Below are 25,701 nucleotides of genomic sequence, written 5' to 3'. Positions count from 1 at the left end.
AGGTCCATGTCTGGGTTTAAGGGTCTCTTTTTGTCTAAGCTTAAAAGGATAAACATGCACAACACACCATGGGCCAGAAAATGTTGAATACATTGGCCATGTTGTCAATCCAGCATGACTTCTGCCACTTTCTTAACAACTGGAAACTCAGAACTCTGACTTCTGTGAGAATGCAGAAAAAAATTTGCTCTGACTGTGAAAACATGTTTTGAATGGTCATCCAACTCGGAATTCCAAGTCAGGAACTCAGGCCACTTTCTAGAGCTCTGACCTGAAGATCACTGACGTCATGATTCAACTTAGTTTTTTTTTTTTTTCCCAGAGTTCCCAGTTGTCTTGAAAGCACCATAAATCCTGAGGATGCCAAACTTTGATTTAAGTTTGATGGTAAAATTTGCCCACAAGAAGTACCGCCACGCCACCTTCCTGTTTAAGTGAGCACAGCAAGGTCCAAAAATGTCTTGCTGTATAAATAATGTAATGTGCCAGGAGATATGTATACTGTTGCTAAGAAAGTAATACTATGTTGTGTAGTAAGCTGTTAGTAGCCCATGAGTCTCGCCCTAATAATTTGGTCCCTTTCCCCCTATTAACTTAGCCTACTGTTCTGGTTTGGTGGTGCACATGTAGCTTATAGCCTGTTTTAGAGAAATGTAATCATCGAATATTGTAAGAGCTTTCATTGTCTGCTTATATGCCCCCTTTATTTATCCTACGGTTCTGACTGTAAGAAAGGCCCATTTCAAAAGTGCTGAACAAATAGTTATATTGACTACGATCCGTCCTAGCTCGCTCATTAATGTCTTAATCGAAATCACGGATCGCCTCTTATTCGGTCATCGTCCCCTTATGCCATAGTTTGTACATCTCAGTTATCAGTAGAAACCACATTTGTTTAAACAAGTCAGACCTAACAGTTTGTTGGCACCATTTGTCACCGTTACAGTGCAATTCATTTATTGTTTAGTGTCGTGTTGCGTAGTGGCTTTGCTGGAATGCATATTGCAACAATTGTTTTCGAGTTTGCCCCAAAAGGATTTACATTCTAAAATCAGCAATAACATGTGTTACTCGATGACACTATCACTGTAAATATGTGCTCAATGACAGCAGTTACTGTGTTGGATTAAAAATATTCCACTTGGATTTCATCGTGGCAGTAAATCCCACTAACAAGATGTCCACCTATCGGGTGAATCTAACTTCTCACCTATGCGGTCTTCCTTTAAATCTATGCCAAGAAGTAAATGTGTTTAGTATAGTAATAGTGTCCCAGACGGTTACAGCATGTCTACTTTAAGAGCCCAATCCACAGAATGGATAGCAGTATGGGGGCATCTGTTGACCTCTTACTAGACTAGAGTGGAGGAGGGGCACAGAAGAGATGATGTAATTTAATTAACAGGAGGGACAGAGGGTAAACATGGAGAATACAGGAGGGGAGGGGGTTGCGAGGCCACCAGAAGGACTGGAGGGATTGACCAGACGCAACACAGACCCAGTACAATACTGTATACTATAGACTGCTGTGTAAATACAATTGAGAGATTATGGGGCAATCTCTGAGTGAGTAGGTTTTTGGATTTGTTTGCTAGGGGCGGTAGCTGCTCTACAGACCCATGGAAAGCTGTTTCTAAATATAGCGGCACACAATGGTCAATGTCTTAATCAAATTGTCTTTTCTTTGTCAGGAGAAAGAAATGAATCCCCAGCTAGCCAGTGATGTCTGGAGACATTTAAACAGAGATGGTTTTATTAGAGAGAGCGAGACCTGTGAAAACCTTACTGCAGTGCAGCGTGTCACCAAAGGTCCCATCTTAACAATTAGGGCAGTAGACCATAACAAAACAAACATTGGACCAGGATGTGCCTATTCTCAACCTGGTCTCAGAGCATTTCGTATTATTCTGACAACAATCACCCGAGCCACTGCCTGTTCACCCCGCTATCATCCAGAAGGCGAGGTCAGTACAGGTGCATCAAAGCAGGGACCGAGAGACCACTTCTATCTCAAGACCATCAGATTGTTAAACAGCCATCAGTAACATTGAGTGGCTGCTGCCAACATACTGACTCAACTCCAGCCACTTTAATAATGGAAAAAATGATGTAATCAATTTATCACTAGCCGTGACCAGCTGATCTATTGGGCCGGGGCCCCTGGCGTATTCCATTCGCTCCACACTGGATTCGAGGCGTCGGGCGAGCGGTCTTCAGTACCTCGTGGAGTGGGAGGGGTACGGTCTGGAGGAGAGATGCTGGGTTCCGGTGGAGGACGTGTTGGACCCTTCTATGCTGCGGAGGTTCCACCGTCTCCGTCCGGATCGCCCTGCACCTCGCCTTCCGGGTCGTCCCTAAGGCTGGTGTCGGCGAGCTGCAGGGGGGGGAGGTACTGTCATGACTTCCGCCGAAGTCTGTTCCTCTCCTTCTTCGGGCGGTGTTCGGCGGTCGACGTCACCGGTCTTCTAGCCATCGCCGATCCACCTTTCATTTTCCATTTGTTTTGTCTTGTTTTCCCACACACCTGGTTTTCATTCCCTCAGTACTTGTCGTGTATTTACCCCCCTGTTCCCTCCATGTCTGTGTGTGAAATTGTTTGTCAGGTTGGTACGCTTCCGGCTGGTGTACACCGCGGTTTGTTTTGTACCCGTGCTTTGTGACAGCCGGTACTTTGTACCTGGTTGTGTGTACTTTGTGCTGCCTCACTTGTTCTTTGGGCATTTGTTTTTGTGACGCGGTTGTGTCCTGTTTTTATATTGTCTGAGTAAAGTGCTTTCTGATCTCCTACGCCTGACTTCTATGCACCAGCTACACCCACCCTCTGACAGATATTCACAGAAATGGCGACAGCATAGCACAAATCTCATTCAACCCAGAAAATGTAGGCTACATAAGTCATAGAGCTAACTGAGGATATAGTGACCTAACACAATCGGTCATATTTAGCTAACTCTCGGCTGACAGAACCCATAATCTGAATTAGCTAAAACAATTACTATTTACAATTCATCACATCAAGGGTGAGCTCACCAGTGAATTAAATAATTGCGTAAAACACTAAGAATCTAAAGTAATCCGACGATGGGTAGTTTATGGTGCTGCCATTTATTTTGTGTGTGCTAAGCAAAGAAAAGTGGTTACAAGATGAGTTTGGTCTGCTTGCAGTGTGCATGTTGAAGGTGGTGTGTAATCTACCATCATTCACTTCCGGAAGTTTACTCGAGAGACGAGTGTAACATCCCTTCACCTCATTTTATTATAACATCTTTGGTCTGACAGGCATTTACGTGACCAACAGAATGCATTGTATGATGTCAACAAACATGGCCCCACACTTAACTGGCAGCTTAGCATTAGCTCATCATAATCAGTACAACCTTCAAAAAAGTATTTTATACACATCCATGTGTCCATTAATCTATGCAATAATTGGAAAGCATGATTTGTCACCAGTACTTGAAAACGTGAATAAAACAGTAAATGCATTATGCTCCATACATACATATGGTGTGCTACAGTAGAAACAACACGATATACAGAAACTATAATGATAACATAATAATGCACTTCATTTGACTGGAACACACATGGCCAAAGTTACTATTAGTAAGGAAAACAACAATGAAGGCAATGCGGGCGCCAGCTGGAAAATGTGCCAGGGAAATATACATCATTCTGTTCTGACTGGAGATGTGCAAATGTCTGGGTACTTGATCCCTCGTCGAAGAGAGAGGTTTGTCCGGCTCAGTGATGCCTGAAACTTTAAATTGTTGTCAACAGTGAAATGGGCTACTTCTATGTGAATTAATGAGGAGGGGAGCACACCTCAATTCAAACTTAGAAAATAATTTGAAATGGCAATTTGAAACACAGCCTATAGATAATTTGCAGACAGCATGCTTTGGTTTGAGGGCAGCATGGGTTAACTGTCCTGTTGTGTAACAATCACATGGAACAGTGAGTATATTCCGACATCACACACATTCAAAAAATCTCACGCTTGGGCAATCGTTAGAGATATTTGGAATTCACTCGTGAAAAGGGTTAGGGTTAGTGGGAATGTTAGGGTTAGCTAACATGCTAAGTAGTTGCAAGTTGCTAATTAGCTAAAATGCTAAAGTTGCCCGTTATTTGATTCGAACTCGAAACCTTTGGGTTGCTAGACATTTGCGTTATGCCATCCACCCAACTTTCATTTTTGCATTAAGTACATATCGGTCTTATTTAACCGTACCAAATGTAACTTATCATACCAATTTGGATGTCCTGGATTTACATTTACTATGTTAGGTCTAGTCTATCAGACCAGGCTGGTATGCTTTACCCTCTCTCCTATTGTAGTGCTGTAGACTCAGTCAATGAGCCTTACCAGTGTTCTATTTATATAATGACTAGAACTGATTCCAGTAGTCTCACCCCATTGTCGTCCAGCAGTGTGGAGTTACGCTGTTTTTTGTTGCTCAGCTTCTTCACGTAGAGCAGCTCACAGGACGCCTGGTCCTCATTCAGCATGCTCTTCCCAGCATTGATGGTCCTGAGGGGAATGGGGGTAGAGAAGGTATGGGGAGGTCATCCATCTATAAGAAAATGTATATGCACTCCCCTGGTTCAGGTGATGGACAGAAAAAAACAAAAAACAAGGTGCGGCTCAGATAAATCAGTGTTCAGAGCATATCAGAGTGGCAGACATTGTTTCATTTCTATCATGGGGAGATGGTAATGTTACGATTTATGTACAAAACATAAGAAAGAAGCAGATACCCACTGGGCAAATACTGGTTGAATAAATGTTGTTTCCATGTCATTTTAACAAAAACATTCAATGTGATGACGTTGAATCAATGTGGAAAATGGATTGGATTTGAAAAAAAGTAACCCAACTTCTAACCTAAAATCCAACGACATGGTGAAATGTTTTGTTGAATTCACACTAGTTGACAACTCAACCAAATGTAAAGCAAACTAGACGTTGAACTGACGTCTGTGCCCAGTGGGTAGTGCTTAGGGAAGCTGCAGGACTGCGACTGGAATTAAGTGTTTTCATTACTGGCCTATCCCTAACGATAATGGCTTTATAAAGCATGACTTCATATTCTGACCATCTCAGTGGACCAGTGGCTGTGCTTGTACAGAATGTGGGAGTAGACACTGCAGTAGTCGGAGGAGGGGTGGAAGAGGCAGTGCTTTTTGCTCATACTTGTGTAATCTTACGGTAGCTAATATTATACCATCCATTAACATGTATTAGATATACAGTGGGGCAAAAAAGTATTTAGTCAGCCACCAATTGTGCAAGTTCTCCCACTTAAAAAGATGAGAGGCCTGTAATTTCCATCATAGGTACACTTCAACTATGACAGACAAAATGAGAAAAGAAAATCACATTGTGGGATTTTTAATGAATTTACTTGCAAATTATGGTGGAAAATAAGTATTTTGTCAATAACAAAAGACTGAGGTTGTGGACATGTGTCTTTTATACTGATAACAAGTTAAAACAGGTGCCATTAATACAGGTAACGAGTGGAGGACAGAGGAGCATCTTAAAGAAGAAGTTACAGGTCTGTGAGAGCCAGAAATCTTGCTTGTTTGTAGGTGACCAAATACTTATTTTCCACCATAATTTGCAAATAAATTCATAAAAAATCCTACAATGTGATTTTCTTTCCTCATTTTGTCTGTCATAGTTGAAGTGTACCTATGATGAAAATTACAGGCCTCATCTTTTTAAGTGGGAGAACTTGCACAATTGGTGGCTGACTAAATACTTTGTCCCACTGTAGATGCTTTAAAGGGAAACTGAGCGCAAGAACCAACTTCTCTCGTTGAAAACAACCCGTGGCATCGATACGAGTCAACATTTATCCCAGAGCTAAAAAGTCTAAGTAGGATCATTTGGGTCATAAAGGTAGTATATTCCAAAACAGAGTTTTGTGATATTTGTGTACCTGAGTTTGTCATGACATGGGGTTGGATTTTTATTTTGATTATGCCCACTGACACAGGATTGTAATACATATGGAGATTTGTCATGCACTGACAAACACTGTGAGACAGACCTGCCCACATTACGCAGCGCCTTGGACTTGTTTACATAAGAAAACGCATCGCCAATGTTGTTAAAAGAACACTTAGCCCCTGAACCCTTTATGGAGTGGCCACTTGCTGATGTGTAGTGAACACTCGAGTCTGACCAGTGCTGGACTTTGACTGAAACAGGTGCCGGTAGCCTACTCATAATGACTTAATTATGTATATATTTATCTTAGAATTATAACTAAACAGAATACTACTCTGTTACTGTATGAATGTATACATCTTATTATAATCCTAATACTGAATATAAGGTGTGTAGTTTTAGTCAAGAATTAGAACAAGGACTTTCTGTTCCTTGTTAGAAACGAATGGAGCTGTCGTCAGACCGGCTGGAATACTGTGTTCCTTACAGGACATTCTGTCCCCACCCAGGGAGGGGAGAGACCTTGAGCTTGTAGTAGATTGTTTAACAGGTGGCAGATAATGTGAGAAGGCTTGTGAACTATATTGCCATTGTATCTCAGAGGACGAGGGACATTTATGACGAAATGTGAGGTATATAAACCAATGTACATGGCCAGAGCTCTCGGGAATAAACGCTATTGATTAATTTTGAGACTGATCTCTGTCTATTTTATGCAAATAAGAACCTTACAAATTCTTAGAAACAGACAGTGTTCTGCTTTGTTATAATTGAATTGGTTAACGAACATATAGGAATTAAATTCCTCTAACAGAGGTAGGCTAACTAGAAAATATGATGTGCCAGTACTCAGTTCTATGACCTCCTGCCCATGTAACGCACGGAGTCTGCCACTGTTTTGGGCAAAATGACAATTGAGACGATGCACACTTGTATCCCAACTGCCACTTGTCAATATTCCATAATTCCAAACCCATTCGTGAGCATCCTGTTTTGTAACATGATTCGCTATGAAACACTGGCAGACATACGCACACTCTGGTAATATATAGCAGCAGAGTTGATAGCCTGCAATCCACTACTAGTTTTCATACACATTTTTGAAATTTAGAAATGCTGCACCAAACACCTTACATGCAGACCAAACTACTTGCTCGCGCGTGTGTCTGCAAGTTGATTTTAGTCTACCCACACCAGACGCGATCAGGACAGGCATGTTGAAATATCAAAACAAACTCTGAACCAACTACATTAATTTGGGGACAGGTCAAAAAGCATTAAACATTTATGGCAATTTAGCTAGCAAGCTTGCTGTTGCTTGCTAATTTGTCCTGGGATATAAACATTTGGTTGTTATTTTACCTGAAATGCACAAGGTCCTCTACTCAAACAATTAATCCACAGATAAAAGGGTAAACCTAGTTTGTTTCTAGTAATCTCTGCCTTCAGGCTTCTTCTTTTTTGGACTTTATATGGCAGTTGGCAACCAACTTTTAGGTGCATTACCACTACCGAATGGAATGTGGACTGCAGTTCATCTTTTAATCACCCACGTGGGTATATGTTCCTAAAAATGAATGAGGAGATGGCACGTGGGTATATGCTCCTAAAAACCAAAACGATGGGAAAGGCGGTACTTGCAGCCTATCAAGCATCACAAATAGAACAAAGTTCTATTTTAGCGCAGATGCGTATGGGTGCAATGATTGAATAACATGTATGTGTACATTTATTTTGCAATGGGGAGCGGTGTCTATGCAGACCAGACCGCTCGAGCACATGCATCCGCCATTGCGTGAGTGTTGATTTTGTACACCCACACCAGATGTGATCAGGAACTGCAGTTTGAAATATCAAAACAACCAATTAATACTTTTTAAAAAATCATACAATGTGATTTTCTGGAATTTTTTGTTTTAGATTCCGTCTCTCACAGTTGAAGTGTACCTATGATAAAAATTACAGACCTCTACATGCTTTGTAAGTAGGAAAACCTGCAAAATCGGCAGTGTATCAAATACTTGTTCTCCCCACTGTATGTTTTGTCACCCTAGGGTCATGCACTTCTCATGAAGCAAATGTATAACTTTTATAAATCAAAAACATAAAATACAGTAAATTTGAAAAATACCATACAATGACATTTTAGCCATATTTCCCAGCCCTAGTGCGTACGGCCCAGTACAACACTGGGGCTAAGCTTCCTGCAATCCAGGACCTCTATACCAGGCGGTGTCAGAGTAAGGCCCTAAAAATGGTCAAAGACTCCAGCCACCCTAGTCAGTCTGTTCTCTCTGCTACCGCATGGCAAGCGGTACTAGAGCGCCAAGTCTAGGTCCAAGAGGCTACAAAACAGCTTTTAACCCCAAGCCTACACAAATGACACATTATACAAAAGAAATGTGCAAGACTAGCCACCTTCTCTAATTACCTGGCTCCACTGTACCTTATTTAATAAAATCAACATCTTGTCTATTTACAACATTAAATGTATACCAATTATGCACCTACAACTAATCATACCTCCCAGACAGTTTACCTAAACCCTTCAATGGATTCTTCCAGGCTAATTCTGAAATCCATCTATATACAGTTGAAGTTGGGTTAGTTTACATACACTTAGGTTGGAGTCATTAACTCCTTTTTCAACCACTCCACAAATGTCTTGTTAACAAACTATAGTTTTGGCAAGTCGGTTAGGACATCTACTTTGTGCATGACACAAGTAATTTTTCCAACAGTTGTTTACAGACAGATTATTTCACTTATTCACTGTATCACAATTCCATTGGCTCAGAAGTTTACATACACTAAGTTGACTGTGCCTTTAAACAGCTTGGAAAAAAATCTAGAAAAAGCTTCTGATAGGCTAATTGACATCATTTGAGTCAATTGGAGGTGTACCTGTGGATGTATTTCAAGCCCTACCTTCAAACCCAGTGCCTCTTTGCTTGACATCATGGGAAAATCAAAAGAAATCAGCCAAGACCTCAGATTTTATTGTTGTAGAACTCCACAAGGTACCATGTTCTTCTGTACAAACAATAATAGTACTCAATCATAAACACCATGGGACCACGCAGCCGTCATACTGCTCAGGAAGAAGATTTGTTCCGTCTCCTAGAGATGAATGTACTTTGGTGTGAAAATTGCAAATCAATCCCAGAACAGCTAAAGACCTTGTGAAGATGCTGGAGGAAACCAGTGCAAAAGTATATTTATCCACAGTAAAACAAGTCCTATATTGACATAACCTGAAAGGCTGCTCAGCAAGGAAGTAGCCACTGCTCCAAAACCGCCATAAAAAAGCCAGACTATGGTTTGCAACTGCACATGGGGACAAAGATCGTACTTTTTGGAGAAATGTCCTCTGGTCTGATGAAACAAAAATAGAACTGTTTGGCCATAATGACCATCATTGTGTTTTGGAGGAGAAAGGGGGAGGCTTGCAAGCTGAAGAACAACATCCTAACCGTGAAGCACGGGGGTGGCAGTATCATGTTCTGGGGGTGCTTTGCTGCAGGAGAGACTGGTGCACTTCACAAAATAGATTGCATCATGAGGGAGGAAAAATATGTGGATATATTGAAGCAACATCAAGACTTCAGTCAGGAAGTTAAAGCTTGGTCTTAAATGGGTCTTCCAAATGGACAATGACCACAAGCATACCTTCCAAAGTTGTGGCAAAATGGCTTAAGGACAACAAAGTCAAGGAATTGGAGTGGCCATCACAAGCCCTGACCTCAATACTATAGAATATTTGTGGGCAGAACTGAAAAAGCGTGTGCGAGCAAGGAGGCCTACAAACCTGACTCAGTTACACCAGCTCGGTCATGATAAATGGGCCAAAATTCACCCAAATTATTGTGGGAAGCTTATGGAAGGCTACCTGAAACGTTTGACCCAGTTTAAACAATTTAAAGGCTATGCTACCAAATACTAATTGAGTGCCTGTAAACTTCTGACCCACTAGGAATGTGATAAAAGCTGAAATAAATCATTCTCTCTACTATTATTCTGACATTTCACATTCTTAAAATAAAGTGGGGATCCTAACTGGACTAAGACAGGGAATTTTTACTTGGATGAAATGCCAGGAATTGTGAAACTGAGTTTAAATGTAGTTGGCTAAGGTGTATGTAAAGTTCTGACTTCAACTGTAACACAACTGTAACACAAGTAACACAAGACACTGCGATAATCTCTAGCCTTCCCTCTGTCACACCTCACATAGTCAATTCTCTATCAGATACAGGAGGTACCATACTCTGGAATTCATATCTTCACAATGCAAAAAACCTCATCCCTCAATAATTTCAAGAGGCTAATAGCCTGATGAACCAAACTACAAAATAATCCTCTCCATGTAGGCTGACTCTCTCACACATGACTATATCATGTACAATTATAATTGATTTGCTTAGCTGATTTGAACAAAACATTTCTGTACTTAGATGTGGTGTGCTTTTCATATAAGCGCTTTTGCACACTGTTTTTACCAGTTTATCTGTACTGTTTTGTCTTTCACTTATTTTCTTTGGTGAGAATAAATAAAAACCTATTTCTAGGAAGCAGTAGCCTAGTTAGTAGGTTGTTGCGGTGTCTTAAGAGTGACAAACAACAGCAACTGCCAGGGTAAGATAACAACACCCCCAAGACTGAAATCTCGTTTTTCCTTAATGAGCAACAGACCAACACATTTGGAATCTATGAGTTCGCTCTTTAAGATTATTTGGCCACAGAGGACAGTTTCCAGCTCTCCCCCTTCACCTCAGACCACTGCAGTGTTTACTTTACAGGACACTGAAATGGAATGAAGTCATGCATTGCATTAGAGCAAAGCCATTATCCTTGCGAACAGGGGCTTCCAAAAGGTGTCACCGCTGTTGTACCATTAAAGCTGAAAACCGATGACTCTCTGCCACTTCAGTGCGAGGATCCAACAGGGTCAAGCCACTCTGTTACATAACATTTTCAGATTCAATTACTGGTATCTTGGACAATTTGGAGTATTACCCTTAAAGTGTCCCCAGAAACACTTTTACAGAGAGGATTAATGATGTAGTAAGAGTAGTGTAGAGAGAAGAGCGAGAGCCTGTTTGATACAGCTGTGCCCTGACGCCAGTCGTATACGATAGAGGAGAGAATGCATCACTAGAATGCATCACTAGAGAGGATGGGTGATAAGTAAACAAACCAGTTGGTTAGATATTTATTAGTATCCCCATTAGCTGTTGCTCATGCAACACTCTTCCTGGGGTCCACACAAAACAGAAAATGTGACATAATACGTAGAGAGTAAGTAGACAAGCACAGAACTAAATAGACAAGGACAAAACTACACAATCTGGTACATATTGTACAATGGCCACCTATCTAGGATCATTAGGATGAGTGTATTTGAGTGAGCAGAATCAAAATACTGACTCACCTTTTCACAATGTTCTCACACTAAACAAGGACAAATGAAAATGCTTCAGGGCTCAGACACACCGACACACTGGTAGGATTGTCAAACATTTGCATGCAGAGAGTACTTAGCCCCTCTGAACAGAGTGTCGGCAGTCAATCTATTTTGTGTTCACACAGCAAAGATCTTGAAGTCGTCAGCCACTCCGCATTGTTAAAATATTCCAAACCAGAAGGTGTGGGTAGTGTTGTTTGGCAATGCATGTTCATGTGTCTTGCTTTATGGTCTAGATAACCAATGTTCGCTAGCTAGCAGCGCTAATGTTGCTATTGTTGTAGAAAGCCCTTGTTGATACTAAATGGCCACAGCTATATAACTAGCTAGCAAGATGAAAGAAAATGTAAAACACTCCATAATCGAATACAGCCCATAATTCTTTTTTGCTAACTAATTTTAGCTAAATGGTTAGCATGGTTAACTAGCTATTTAGCTGTTGTGCTAGCTAGGTAAAGTAAAGACAGTGCATTGACTCTCGGCAGCCAGCTGCAGGCAGCTGCTTCATGGAAAGAAGAAACGGAGCCTGAGCAGAGTCCCCATTTCTGTTTCAGAGGAAACGTAAGTTAGGTTGAAAATATTGTATCCCTGAAAACTAGAAACATCTGTTTTCTGCCGACTCTGTGGAGAGTGTGCGCGCATTTCAATGGCCAATAGGGGTGCATAGGAACACAACGGTTTCAAAATAAGAGCCACTTCCTGATTTGGATTTTCCTCAGGGTTTCACCAGCAATTTCAGTGCTGTTATACTCACAGACAATATTTTGACAGTTTTGGAACATTAAGAGTGTTTTCTATCCTAAGCTGTCAATTAGATGCATATTCTAGCATCTGGTCCTGAGAAATAGGCCGTTTACTTTGGGAACGTTATTTTTCCAAAAATAAAAGGTGCCCCCTAGTTTCAAGCGGTTAGTGAAGCTTTCATAAACCCTGAATAAAGCATATAGCCTACAGCTAGTTCAGAAATCATTACTAAGCTAACCTATATCTTGCTATGTGAAGGGTGGCAAAAGGACTACGTCACGTTTGGCAAAATAAATGATATTTCAAATGGTAGAACCATTGCTGAGGAAAATGATCCCTGTTTGGTTTGATGCTCAGAGATGAGTGTTCTAATATAAGGCAGAAAAAGCTATGGCTGCCCAAATCTGGATTATAAAAAGCCATCCAGTTTAATCAGTTGAAAGCAGTAAACTGGCACCGTAGTGCAGTGGCCAGGGGTGCATTAATCCTGATGACGCGGACATGAAATAGAAGTCATCGTGAGCCTCAAAGTTTACATGACCACGATGACTTCGAATTCATGTTCCAAAGTTTGAAGCCAGGCCAGGGTCATGTAGTTCCATGTTTTACATTCTTTACAACACATCTGCAACCGGTTTGCCAATATCATACTTTGGGTTAGAGAGGCCTGTTTCTTTTAGCCTGCTAGATGCATAGTCTGTTTGTGCTAAAGTCAAGTCTTTTGTCTGAGTTGGCACTAAGGCTGTAGGCCTATTCCTTAGAACCATGCAGCTTTTTCAAAATGTTCACTAAATGTAACATCTTCCTAGGCAAATGCATGGGATTTCTTTTGCATGAGTGACATATGCAATATATTTGATCATAACTCATTTGGCAACCAAGGAATGTACTGTATGCCTACAAGAAAATAGTCACCCGTTTGAGTGAGTCCATCAAGTGCAAGCCAGTCATTCCCTGGCCTTAATAATGTAAGAAAACAAAACAAAACAATGAAGATGCGGTTCTATTCAATTTGTGACATTTTTATCTTAAGGTTTCAGTCATGTAACTGAAATACTTTTCCCGTGTTAAACGAGCACATCTGTGTTTGAATCTTGTTAACTCATGTAGGGGACTTTCAAAAGAGGAAACCTCAAGTTTCACTGAGTTCCTCATCAGATTGCCTATTTTTTTTTAAGAACAGAGATGAGAATGGGTCATTCCTTTTTCTAGGTAATGATGACACTTCCTTTACCATCTACATTTTGTGTTCCAATTATATTATTAATTCTCTCAACACAATTTAACCTACCTCACAAACCAAGAGTGATGATGATTACATTTGACTTAACCACGGCCTCATGTTTGCCTTCATCTCATGTACAGAAATGTGATAAAAAGGAGAGTCACATGTTTTACAAAGTGATCTTGGTGGTCAGAATAACCCTTCACGAGTTTGGATATTCATTTATAATGAGTTTTCTAAAAAGCCACTCATGAGCTTATCACCAAAAGTCAAGATGATCTCTTCCTGTCTGAGATGTCTGTGGTTTCCTGTCACAGCTTTTCAAGCATGGTGCTAACAGTGAGTCATTGTATTGCAGGACCTGCATGACATGGCCTCAACCTCAACTTCTCTGAAAAAATAATAGGAGTGGAAAAGGGTTATTCATGGCCAGATGGCAAATGGCCCAACAATACAAAAGGCTTTTAGGGTAAATTCACACACTACGAAGACCGACGGTATGGAGCATGTAGGGCAGTGTTGCAAAAAGGGTGGCTCCTTGTAATACGCTACTTCATTCACATACCTTTGTACTACCTGAAAATGAAGACGCAGCGAATCATTCCTTCCACAGTGTGGGGGCAGTGTGTTCACTTGGTTCCTTGATCTAACCTGTAGTCTATATAGTCAAATAGTCTAGTATAGTCCATTCATCAAAGTAGTCTATTTTGCATTGATATCCAAATTTAAGTAAGTAACCCAAACAACAAGAATCCACCCAAAAAGGTATTTTATTTAGAAGTAATAACTAGTGATTCCAGGCTATTGTGAAATGGTGAACCTGCTGTAGCCAACTAGCTAGCCATGAGCTTTTTTCTCCCCCAAAACATGATGTTCTATTTTTAGCTGATATTGAAATGAATATAAAAGCAGCATATCAAACTGGGATAATATTTTAGGTTACACCGGCCAGTATAAGAATATTTGCCAGGGCATATTTAAAAAAATATATATAAATCTGATTACTTTACATGGCTATGTTTTTAGCCAGGCTAAGACCATGCAGCTAGCCAGGGCTGCCAGCTAGCTACTACTAGCAAGGGAAAGTGACCCTCCCTTGCTTTCATAAAATGAAATGAAAAAAAACGTATTTACCCCCTTGTGAATGGGAGTGGGACCGATGTGAGGATATATGTTACCAAAAGGTGTCAGCTGTTCCAAAGAAATCCACTCCACCCACGTGCACGCACATAGATAGGGGCCAGTCAGCCCTGACCCCCGGGGCGGCAGGTAGCCTGGTGGGTAGGAGCGTTGCGCCAGTAACTGAGTACTCAGCCCACCACCTCAGGACATCACATGTAGATGTGACCTACTCTTGAGGAGGTTGGTTCGATCTGATATTTTAGTTATATTAGTTTTGGTTTTGCCTGTGGTTGGTCAACCCCTAATTCTGAATACAAACAAGTACGTTCTGGAATAAATGGAATGAAATGACATTGTCTCTTATCCTGTAACCTGCCCATGGAAAAAGGTTGTATGGCCTAGTGGGCCTGTTTTGTTCATACTTTGTCTTAGATATTTATGTCTAGAATAATGCGTTGTATTGCGTGTTAATGCCTTGTAACTTAAGCTTATGCCTTGTATGTAAATCCATTAATTTTACAATGATATTAAATATTTGCAATTCTCAGACTTTTCCTACTAGTCAAATATAAAGTGTAACTAAATGCTTCCTTGCACATGGCTAAATCACCTTTATGGAGTCATATTCAGTTTTAATATACTTTGTTCATAGTCTTATCATGGGTTGCATGTGAGGTGTATATAATACACATATACAGTACCAATCAAAAGTTTGGACACCTTTTCTTTATTTTTACTATTTTCTACATTGTAGAACAAATAGTGAAGACCTCAAAACTATGACATAACACATGGAATCATGTAGTAACCAAAAAAGGTGTTAAACAAATCAAAAATATATTTCATATTTGAGATTCTTCAAAGTAGCCACCCTTTGCCTTGATGACAGCTGAGCACAATCTTGGCATTCTCTCAAGATGTAGTCACCTGGAATGCAATTTGTGTGCCTTGTTAAAAGTTAATTTGTGGAATTTCTTTCCTTCTTAATGTGTTTGAGCCAATCAGTTGTGTTGTGACAAGGTAGGGTGGTATACAGAAAATAGCACTATTTGGTAAAAGACCAAGTCCATATTATGGCAAGAACAGCTCAAATAAGCAAAGAGAAACAACAGTCCATCATTACTTTAAGACATGAAGGTCAGAGTTAGAGTTAACTGCACCTTAGATTGCAGCCCAAATAAATGCTTCACAGAGTTCAAGTAACAAACATTGACATCAACTGTTCAGAGGAGACTGCGTAAAACAGGCCTTTGTGGTCGAATTACTGCAAAGAAACCACTACTAAAGGACACCAATAATAAGAAGAGACTTGCTTGGGCCAAGAAACACGAGTAATGGACATTAGACCGGTGGAAATCTGTCCTTTCGTCTGATGAGTCCAAATTTGAGATTTTTGGTTCCAACTGCTGTGTCTTTGTGAGACGCAGAGTAGGTGAACGGAGGATCTTCGCATGTGTGGTTCACACCGTGAAGCATGGAGGAGGAGTGATGGTGTGGGGGTCCTTTGCTGGTGACCCTGTCAGTGATTTATTTAGAATGCAATGCACACTTAACCAGCATGGCTATCACAACATTCTGCAACGATACGCAATCCCATCTGGTTTGAGCTTAGTGGGACTATCATTTGTTTTTCAACAGGACAATGACCCAAAACACACCAGCAGGCTGTGTAAGGGCTATTTGACCAAGGAGAGTGATGAAGTGCTGCATCAGATGACCTTGGCCTCCACAATCACCTGACCTCAACCCAATTGAGATGTTTTTGGATGAGTTTGACCGCAGAGTAAAGGAAAAGCAGCCAACAAGTGCTCAGCATATGTGGGAACTCCTCCAAGACTGTTGGAAAATCATTCCTCATGAAGCTGCCTGAGAGTGTGCAAAGCTGTCATCAAGGCAAAGGGTGGCTACTTCAAAGAATCTAAAATATATTTTGATTTGTTTAACACTTTTACTTGGTTACTACATGATTCCATGCGTGTTATTGCATAGTTTCGAATTCTTCACTATTATTCTACAATGTAGAAAATAGTACAATTGAAAGAAAAACCTTTGAATGAGTAGGTGTCCAAACTTTTGACTGGTTATTGTATATACCACTTCACTAATATGTATAGTTTATGAAACGTGATCGTTGATCAGATCTGATATGAAACTTGGAGGCGGTAAGCTGTTCTCTTGAAATTGAGATAAGGAGGGTGGCAAAAAAAGATTTAGTGGTGGGGGGGGGACACACTAATAAAAGGTTCTAAAAGGGTCTTGTTTAGGCAGTGTTCAAGCATACCATTGACCATGACCTGACCTTTTCTGGCTATTGTACATTATGCATCTAATATAATTTGACTAAAGGCTTTTAAAGTGGAATTTAGTGGAAGGTAGTGTCTGGTTACAGTTAATTGATGCCATGCTCACTGAGATGGATTGCTGCTATAAGCATAATTCAAAAGACTTGAGCTCCAGCATGCCAACTTTGAAAAAGGTTAGAGTCGTCCTTTGAATTCCACTACAGTAAGGCTTATTGTGTCTCTGTTCCCACCCAAAAGCTTTCACAGCATACTGTATGACATGGCAGATCTGTTTGCAAATCGTTTATTAGGCAACCGCTCCGAGGACGTGCTTGTGTGTGAATGCACTGTGTGATCGAGAACAGTACAGTCTGGGGTATGCACCCAATGTGAAAATATTCAGCATAACAGTTCCATATTGTTCCAAGTCTGGAAAAGCATTGCTAGCTGTCTGGTTTGCCATAGGGTTTCTAACTTAACAACTGTATTGCAATGATGAACATCGGCACACTGCCGCTTCACATTTATCCCAGCCTCACTCAGTTAACTGTGTCTTTATTTTTGTATATTTAACTTGTCTTTTTTGAGGTAAGCCCAATTGAGACCAGGGTCTCATTCTCAATGGTGCCCTGAGAACAAATAATTCACAAATCAATATGATAATTCAATAAAACTGAAAAAAATAAACTACAAGATACATTATTAAATTATTACAAATCAACCAAAACACTCGGAAACTTCAGTGAGTTCATTCCTCATCAGCATTCTAAACTGCCCTATTGGCACCAGGGATTCGAGATTTAATGAGATTTGTAAATTATTCAAAACAAGAGGGACAACAAGATTTGCTGCCTCATATTTGTATACTTTAGCAGAGAAGTGAGATATGTTGGAAGCTTGTAAATAAAAAGGGAGAAATGAAGTGATCTACGGGAATTTAGAGGTCCAGACGACCTTCTTATCAAGGATGCAGTGACGAGTATTATACCTGTCACCTGTGATAAAGCAAAGAGCGCTATGGTACACTGCAGCCAAGGGTTTTAGAGTAGCAGCTGCTGCATTCTGATAAATGGTGTCTCCCATAGTAAGGAGCTGGCAGGAAAGTTGTCTGTACAACTGCTTCCTGCTATTTGGGGAGAGGCTACTTTCAATATCAACTTTTTAACTAGCTCATCTGTTTTTTTTAAACGTCAACATTTTGTCAATTCAAAAGCCCATATATTTATAGGCGGGAACCTGCTCGCTGAGAGAACCATCCAATGCATAAATATGTAAAACATCTTACATATTTCTACAACAAATAGAAAACAACATAAAACATACATTTCCATTTTTTTCCGACATAGCCTGGTCAGCAATAGGGGCAATACCGTACATAAGTGTCATCTGCATACAGATGAACGTTACAGATTTTTGCAGATAGACCAATATTATTTATACTGAACAAAAATACAAATGCAACATGTAACAGTTTAAAAGATTTTACTGAGTCACAGTTCATGAGGAAATCAGTCAATTGAAAAACAAATTAGGCCCAAATCTATGGATTTCACATTACTGGGAATACAGATATGCATCTGTTGGTCACAGAATGGGCCTCAGAATCTCTTCACGGAATCATCGATAAAATGCAATTGTGTTTGTTGTCCGTAGCTTATACCTGTCCATACCATAACCCCACCACCGGGCACTATGTTCACAACGTTGACATCAGCAAACCACTCGTCCACACGATGCCATACATGGTCTGCTGTTGTGAGGCCGGTTGTACGTACTGCCAAATTCTCTAAAATGACATTGAAGGCGGTTTATGGTAGAGAAATTAACATTCAATTCTCTGGCAACAGCTCTGGTGGACATTCCTGCAGTCAGCATGCCAATTGCAAGCTCGCTCGAAACTTGAGACATGTGTGTTGTGTGACAAAGCTGCACATTTTAGAGTGGAATTTTATTGTCCCCAGCACAAGGTGCACCTGTGTAATGACCATGCTGTTTAATCAGCTTCTTGATATGCCACACCTGTCAGGTGGATGGATTATCTTATCAAGCCATTTAGCACTGTTTCATAAATGTCCAGGTCTAAAACCAGACTGGTGTACACCTTTCAAAACATGTAGAACCAGGAACAAATATAGCTCTTGGTTCTCTCCAGACCTTACTGCCCTTGACTAGCACAAAAACATTCTGTGGCGTTCTGCATTAGCATCGAATAGCCCCCGTGATATGTAACTTTTCAGGGAAGTTTGGAACCAATATACACAGGCAGTTAGGAAAGCGAAGGCTAGCTTTTTCAAACAGAAATTTGCATCCTATAGCACAAACTCAAAAAGGTTCTGGGACAGTGTAAAGTCCATGGAGAGTAAGAGCACCTCCTCCCAGCTGCCCACTGCACTGAGGCTAGGAAACACTGTCACCACCAATAAATCCACTATAATTTAAAATTTCAATAATCATGCTTTCCACCTGGCTACCCCTAACCCGGTCAACAGCCCTGCACTCCCCACAGCAACTCGCCCAAGCCTCCCCATTTCTCCTTCACCCAAATCCAGATAGCTGATGTTCTAAAAGAGCTGCAAAATCTGGACCCCTACTAATCAGCCGGGCAAGACAATCTGGACCCTCTCTTTCTAAAATTATCTGCCGAAATTGTTGCAACCCCTATTAATAGCCCGTTCAACCTCTTTCGTATCGTCTGAGATTCCCAAAGATTGGAAAGCTGCCACGGTCATCCTCCTCTTCAAAGGGGGAGACACTCTAGACCCTAACTGCTACAGACCTATATCTATCCTACCCTGCCTTTCTAAGGTCTTAGAAAGCCAAATTAACAAACAGATTACCGACCATTTAGAATCCCACCGTACCTTCTCCGCTATGCAATCTGGTTTCAGAGCTGGTCATGGGTGCACCTCAGCCATGCTCAAGGTCCTAAATGATATCATAACCGCCATCGATAAGAGACATTACTGCAGCCCTATTCATCGACCTGGCCAAAGCTTTCGACTCTGTCAATCACCACATTCTTATTGGCAGACTCAACAGCCTTGGTTTCTCAAATGTTTGCCTCGCCTGGTTCACAAACTACTTCTCTGATAGAGTTCAGTGTGTCAAATCGGAGGGCCTGTTGGCTGGACCTCTGGCAGTCTATGCGGGTGGCACAGGGTTCAATTCTCGGGCCGACTCTCTTCTCTGTATACATCAATGATGTCGCTCTTGCTGCTGGTGATTCTCTAATCCACCTCTACGCAGACGACACCATTCTGTACACTTTTGGCCCTTCTTTGGACACTGTGTTAACTAACCTCCAGATGAGCTTCAATGCCATACAACTTTCCAACTGCTCTTAAATGCTAGTAAAACTAAATGCATGCTCTTCAACCGATCACTGCCCGCCCGTCCAGCATCACTACTCTGGACGGTTCTGACTTATGTGGATAACTACAAATATGTGGACAACTACAAATACCTAGGTGTCTGGTTAGACTGTAAACTCTCCTTCCAGACTCACATTAAGCATCTCCAATCCAAAATTAAATTTAGAATCCGCTTCCTATTTTGCAACAAAGCATCCTTCACTCATGCTGCCAAACATACCCTCGTAGAACTGACCATCCTACCGATCCTCGACTTCGGCGATGTCATTTATAAAATAGCCTCAAACACTCTACTCAACAAATTGGATGCAGTCTATCACAGTGCCATCCGTTTTGTCATCGAAGCCCCATATACTACCCACCCCTGCGACCTGTACGCTCTTGTTGGCTGGCCCTCGCTTCATACTCGTCGCCAAACCCACTGGCTCCAGGTCATTTACAAGTCTCTGCTAGGTAAAGCCCCGCCTTATCCCAGCTCACTGGTCACCATAGCAGCACACACCCCAGCAGGTATATTTCACTGGTCACCCCCAAAGCCAATTCCCCCTTTGGCCATCTTTCCTTCCAGTTCTCTGCTGCCAATGACTGGAACAAACTGCAAAAAAATCACTGAAGCTGGAGACTCATATCTCCCTCACTAGCATTAAGCACCAGCTGTCAGAGCAGCTCACATTCCACTGAGCCTGTACATAGCCCATCTGTAAACAGCCCATCAAGCTACCTCATCCCCATACTGTATTTATTTATCTTGCTCCTTTGCACCCCAGTATCTCTACTTGCACACATTCATCTTCTGCACATCTACAATTCCAGTGTTTAATTGCTATATTGTAAATACTTCGCCACCATGGCCTATTTATTGCCTTACCTCCCTTACCTCATTTGCACTCACTGTATATAGACTTTTCTTTTTTCTACTGTATTATTGACTGTGTGTTTTATTCCATGTGTAACTCTGTTGTTGTATGTGTCGAACTGCTGTACTTTGTTGGCCAGGTCGCAGTTGTAAATGAGAACTTGTTCTAAACTAGCCTACCTGGTTAAATAAAGGTGAAATAAAAAATACAAATTAAGAATATAATTTGAAGTTAAAACCGTTATTAGCTGAGAGTTTGCCAGTGTTTCGAATAATTTTGCAAGGCAAGATAATTCAGAAATTTGGCAGTAGTTATCTAGGTCCGAAGTATCCCTGCCTTTGTGAATGGGGAGGACTTGCGCCACCTTCCAGATCTTAGGGATAGCACCCAGATCTTAGGGATAGCACCAGAAGCAATTTTTAAATAAAACATGTGGGTCATTAGGTTCTACAATGAGCATCCTTCTCTGTTTAGAGGTTAATAAGCTTAAATGGATGCCCAGAGGGTATTACATTGACATTGCAACACTCGCTCTTATCCAGAGCAACTTACAATAAGTGCATTCAAATAAGGGGGCATGAACAATTTAATAACACAAGTCAAAGCCAAAAACCACAGTACTGCTGTAGAGTAAAATAACAAAGATTAAAAGTTCAACGCAATAGTAGAAACATTCCAGTGCAAAATCTATTGTAAGTTTTGCCTCAATTACAGTTATGCATTATGTGGTGTGTGTGTGTGAGGCATGGTTAAGTGAGGCATGGTTAAGTGCCCCATCATAGGTGATCTAGGTAAAATACATTTCTAGGAACTGGAGTGCTAGGAGCTGGAGGAGATGAGGGGAAGGACTCTCTCGAGTCTAAAGGAGCTGGATGCCAGAGTGCTTTTAGTCCGAAGAGACAGTTCTTTAGCCTGCAAAGTGGGTCAGATTTTTTTTTTTACAAGCCCAGGAGCTTGTTGTGTTGCGAATTCCATTCGGTGAGCCAGATAGCCTAGAGTACCAACCACACACGTAGTGGAGCAGGGAACTGTCCATTATTAGTGTGGTGCTGAAACATTCCTAATTTGTCCACGTGAAGAGCTTATTTTCCCTTCCCCACGTGTGACTACGTTGCCAAGTGTACTTTCCCTGGCTAGTCTAACGCACACAAAAATAGATAACGTAACAGGATAAATAAAAGGTTGTGATGGTGGAATACATCATCGTGGAAACAGGTGCTACATGAGTGAAATCCCTGGTTTGGAAGGATTTTGGAGTCATTGTGGACAAGAAGGAATGATAGAATGATACACAGCCCACAAAAAGTGCAAGCAGGTATTTGCTTAAGATAATTACCTGAGTTATGTTAATTCAAGCTTTTGTTCATTTAAACCAGTGGTTCCCAAACTTTTTATAGTCCCGTACCCCTTCAAACATTCAACCTCCAGCTGCGTACCAGGGTCAGCGCACTCTCACATGTTGTTGTTTGCCATAATTGAAAGCCTGCCACACACACACACTATACAATACATTTATGAAACATAAGGAGGTTGAGTCACAACTTGGCTCGTGGGAAGTGACAAATAGCTCTTATAGGACCAGGGCACAAATAATAATATAATCAATTATTTTGCTCTTTATTTAGCAATCTTACATATAAAACCTTATTTGGGCATCAAATTCTGAATAACACAACACAGGTTAATGAGAAGGGTGTGCTTGAAAGGATGCACATAACTCGAGAGAATCTCAGTCTTAAATTATTTTCCACACACAGTCTGTGCCTGTATTTAGTCTTCATGCTAGTGAGGGCCGAGAATCCACTCGCACATAGGTACGTGGTTGCAAAGGGCATCAGTATCTTAACCGCGCGATTTGCCAAGACCGGATACTCAGAAATCTGGCAGTGGCTTCTGATTTAAATTCAATTTTCACAGAACAGCTTGTTGCAATTTCGATGAGGCTCTCCTGTTCAGATATTGGTAAGTGTGTGCCAGCCACAGTCAGAGGCTGACACTAAGATAGCATTGAGTGAGCTGTATTCTGCCATAAGCAAACAATGAAACGCTCACTCAGGGGCGGCTCTCCGAGTAGCCAGGGACTTTAATGCAGGGAAACTTAATCCGTCTTACCAAATTTTCATCAGCATGTTAAATGTGCAACCAGAGGGGGAAAAAACTCTGGACAACCTATACTCCACACACAGAGATTCATACAAAGCTCTCCCTCACACTCCATTTGGCAAATCTGACCGTAATTCTATCCTCCTGATTCCTGCTCACAAGCAAAAATTAAAGCAGGAAGCACCTGTGACTAGATCAATAAAAAAGTGGTCAGATGAAGCAGATGCTAAGTTACAGGACTCTTTTGCTAGCACAGACTGGAATATGTTCCGGGATTCCTCCAATGGCATTGAGGAGTACACCACAGCTGTCATTGGCTTCATCAATAAGTGCATCGATGACGTCATCCCCACAGTGACCGTACATACCCCAACCAGAAACCATGGATTACAGGCAGCATCCGCACTGAGCTAAAGGCTAGAGCTGCCGCTTTCAAGGAGTGGGACTCTAACCCGGAAGCTTATAAGAAATCCCGCTATGCCCTCCGATGAACCATCAAACAGGCAAAGCATCAATACAGGACTAAGATCGAGTCGTACTACACCGGCTCTGACGCTCGTCGGATGTGGCAGGGCCTGCAAACCATTACAGGCTAAAAAGGGAAGCACAGCCGAGAGCTGCCCAGTGACACGAGCCTACCTGACGAGCTAAACTATTTCTATGCTTGCGTCGAGGCAAATAACAATGAAACATGCATGAGAGCACCAGCTGCAGCCAATGTGAGTAAGACCTTTAAACAGGTCAACCTTCACAAGGCCACAGGGCCAGACAGATTACCAGGACGTGTACTGCGAGCATGCGCTGACCAACTAGCAAGTGTCTTCACTGACATTTTCAACCTCTCCCTGTCCGAGTCTGTAATAGCAACATGTTTTAAGCAGACCACCATAGTGCCTGTGTCCAAGAACACTAAGGTAACCTGCCTAAATGACTACCAACCCGTAGCACTCACGTCTGTAGCCATGAAGTGCTTTGAAAGGCTGGTCATGGCTCACATCAACACCATCATCCCAGAAACCCTAGACCCACCCTAATTTGCATACCGCCCCAACAGATCCACAGATGATGCAGTCTATTGTAGACCACACTGCCCTTTCCCACATGGACAAAATGAACACCTATGTGAGAATGCTATTCATTGACTACAGCTCAGCATTCAACACCATAGTGCTGTCAAAGCTCATCAATAAGCTAAGGACCCTGGGACTAAACACCTCCCTCTGCAACTGGATCCTGGACTTCCTGACGGGCCGCCCTCAGGTGGTAAGGGTAGGCAACAACACATCTGCATTGCTGATCCTCAACACAGGGGTCCCCTCGGGTGCGTGCTCAGCCCCCTCCTGTACTCCCTGTTCACTCATGACTGCACGGCCAGAAACGACTCCAACACCATCATTCAATTTGCAGGTGACACAAGTGGTAGGCTTGATCACCGACAACGAGACAGCCTATAGGGAGGAGGTTAGAGACCTGGCCGTGTGGTGCCAGGACAACAACCTCTCCCTCAATGTGATCAAGACGAAGGAGATGATTGTGGACTATAGGAAAAAGAGGACAGAGCACGCCTCCATTCTCCTCGACGAGGCTGCAGTGGAGCAGGTTGAGAGCTTCAAGTTCCTTGGTGTCCACATCACCAACGAACTAACATGGTCCAAGCACACCATTACAGTCGTGAAGCGGGAACGACAAAAACATATTCCCACGCAGGAGACTGAAAATATTTTGCAATGGTTGTTTGTGTCGTCCATTTCGGGACAGTACCTGCGTAATTGCGCACCCAGCTTGTCCGTAAGCTTGCGGTCATTTGCACACAAAAAAAATCATACAATGATGGAAAGACGTGTGTGTTGTCCTTGTTAATACCTACAGAGAAGAGCACCAACTTCTTAATCATAGCCCCAATAGTGTCCTGAATATAGTTGCGGAGAGTCCCTGTAATCCTAGATTCATATCATTGAGGCGAGAAAAAGCATCACCCAGATAGGCCAGTCGTGTGAGAAACTCATCATCATGCAAGAGGTCAGACAAGTGAAAATGAAGGTCAGTAAAGAAATCTTTAAGGTCATTTCTCAATTTAAAAAAACGTGTCAATACTTTGCACCTTGATAACTAGCGCATTTCTGTATGTTATAAAAGCGTTACATGGTCACTGCCCATATCATTGAATAATGCAGAAAATACACGAGAGTTCAGGGGCCTTGCTTTAACAAAGTTAAAACCATTTTCACTGTCCAAAACGCCTTTCACGCTTTCAGGCATTCCCTTGGCAGCAAGAGTCTCTTGGTGGATGCTGCAGTGTATCCAAGTGGGAGCAACTGCTTGCACGCATGTCTCCCTGTCATGGCTTTTGCGCCATCAGTACAGATACCAACACATCTTGACCACCAAAGTCCACTTCTTGTCACAAAGCTGTCCAGTACTTTAAAAATATCCTCCCCTGTTGTCCTGGTTTCCAGTGGTTTGCTGAAGCGGATGTCTTCCTTAATTGACCCCCCATAAACGTAACGGCCATATACCAGGAGCTGTGCCAGGCCCACCACGTCTGTTGACTCATCCAGCTGTAACGCATAGAGA

General features: G+C 41.7%; 1 protein-coding gene across 1 annotated transcript in view; it reads right to left on the bottom strand.

Annotated features, from left to right (window-relative positions):
• ppm1j (protein phosphatase, Mg2+/Mn2+ dependent, 1J) overlaps nucleotides 1–25,701 on the bottom strand; it is a 52,686-nt gene that overhangs the window by 14,553 nt on the left and 12,432 nt on the right. The window contains exon 2 of the mRNA XM_029671253.2: nucleotides 4,417–4,534. Coding sequence (XP_029527113.1) covers nucleotides 4,417–4,534 — 118 coding nt within the window. The remainder of the gene's footprint in view (nucleotides 1–4,416; nucleotides 4,535–25,701) is intronic.

Source organism: Oncorhynchus nerka, linkage group LG2, assembly GCF_034236695.1.
Source record: "Oncorhynchus nerka isolate Pitt River linkage group LG2, Oner_Uvic_2.0, whole genome shotgun sequence".
In the NCBI taxonomy this organism is placed as follows: domain Eukaryota; kingdom Metazoa; phylum Chordata; class Actinopteri; order Salmoniformes; family Salmonidae; genus Oncorhynchus; species Oncorhynchus nerka.
Note: the sequence above shows the minus strand (reverse complement) of the source record. Positions and strands in the feature narration are given on the sequence as shown.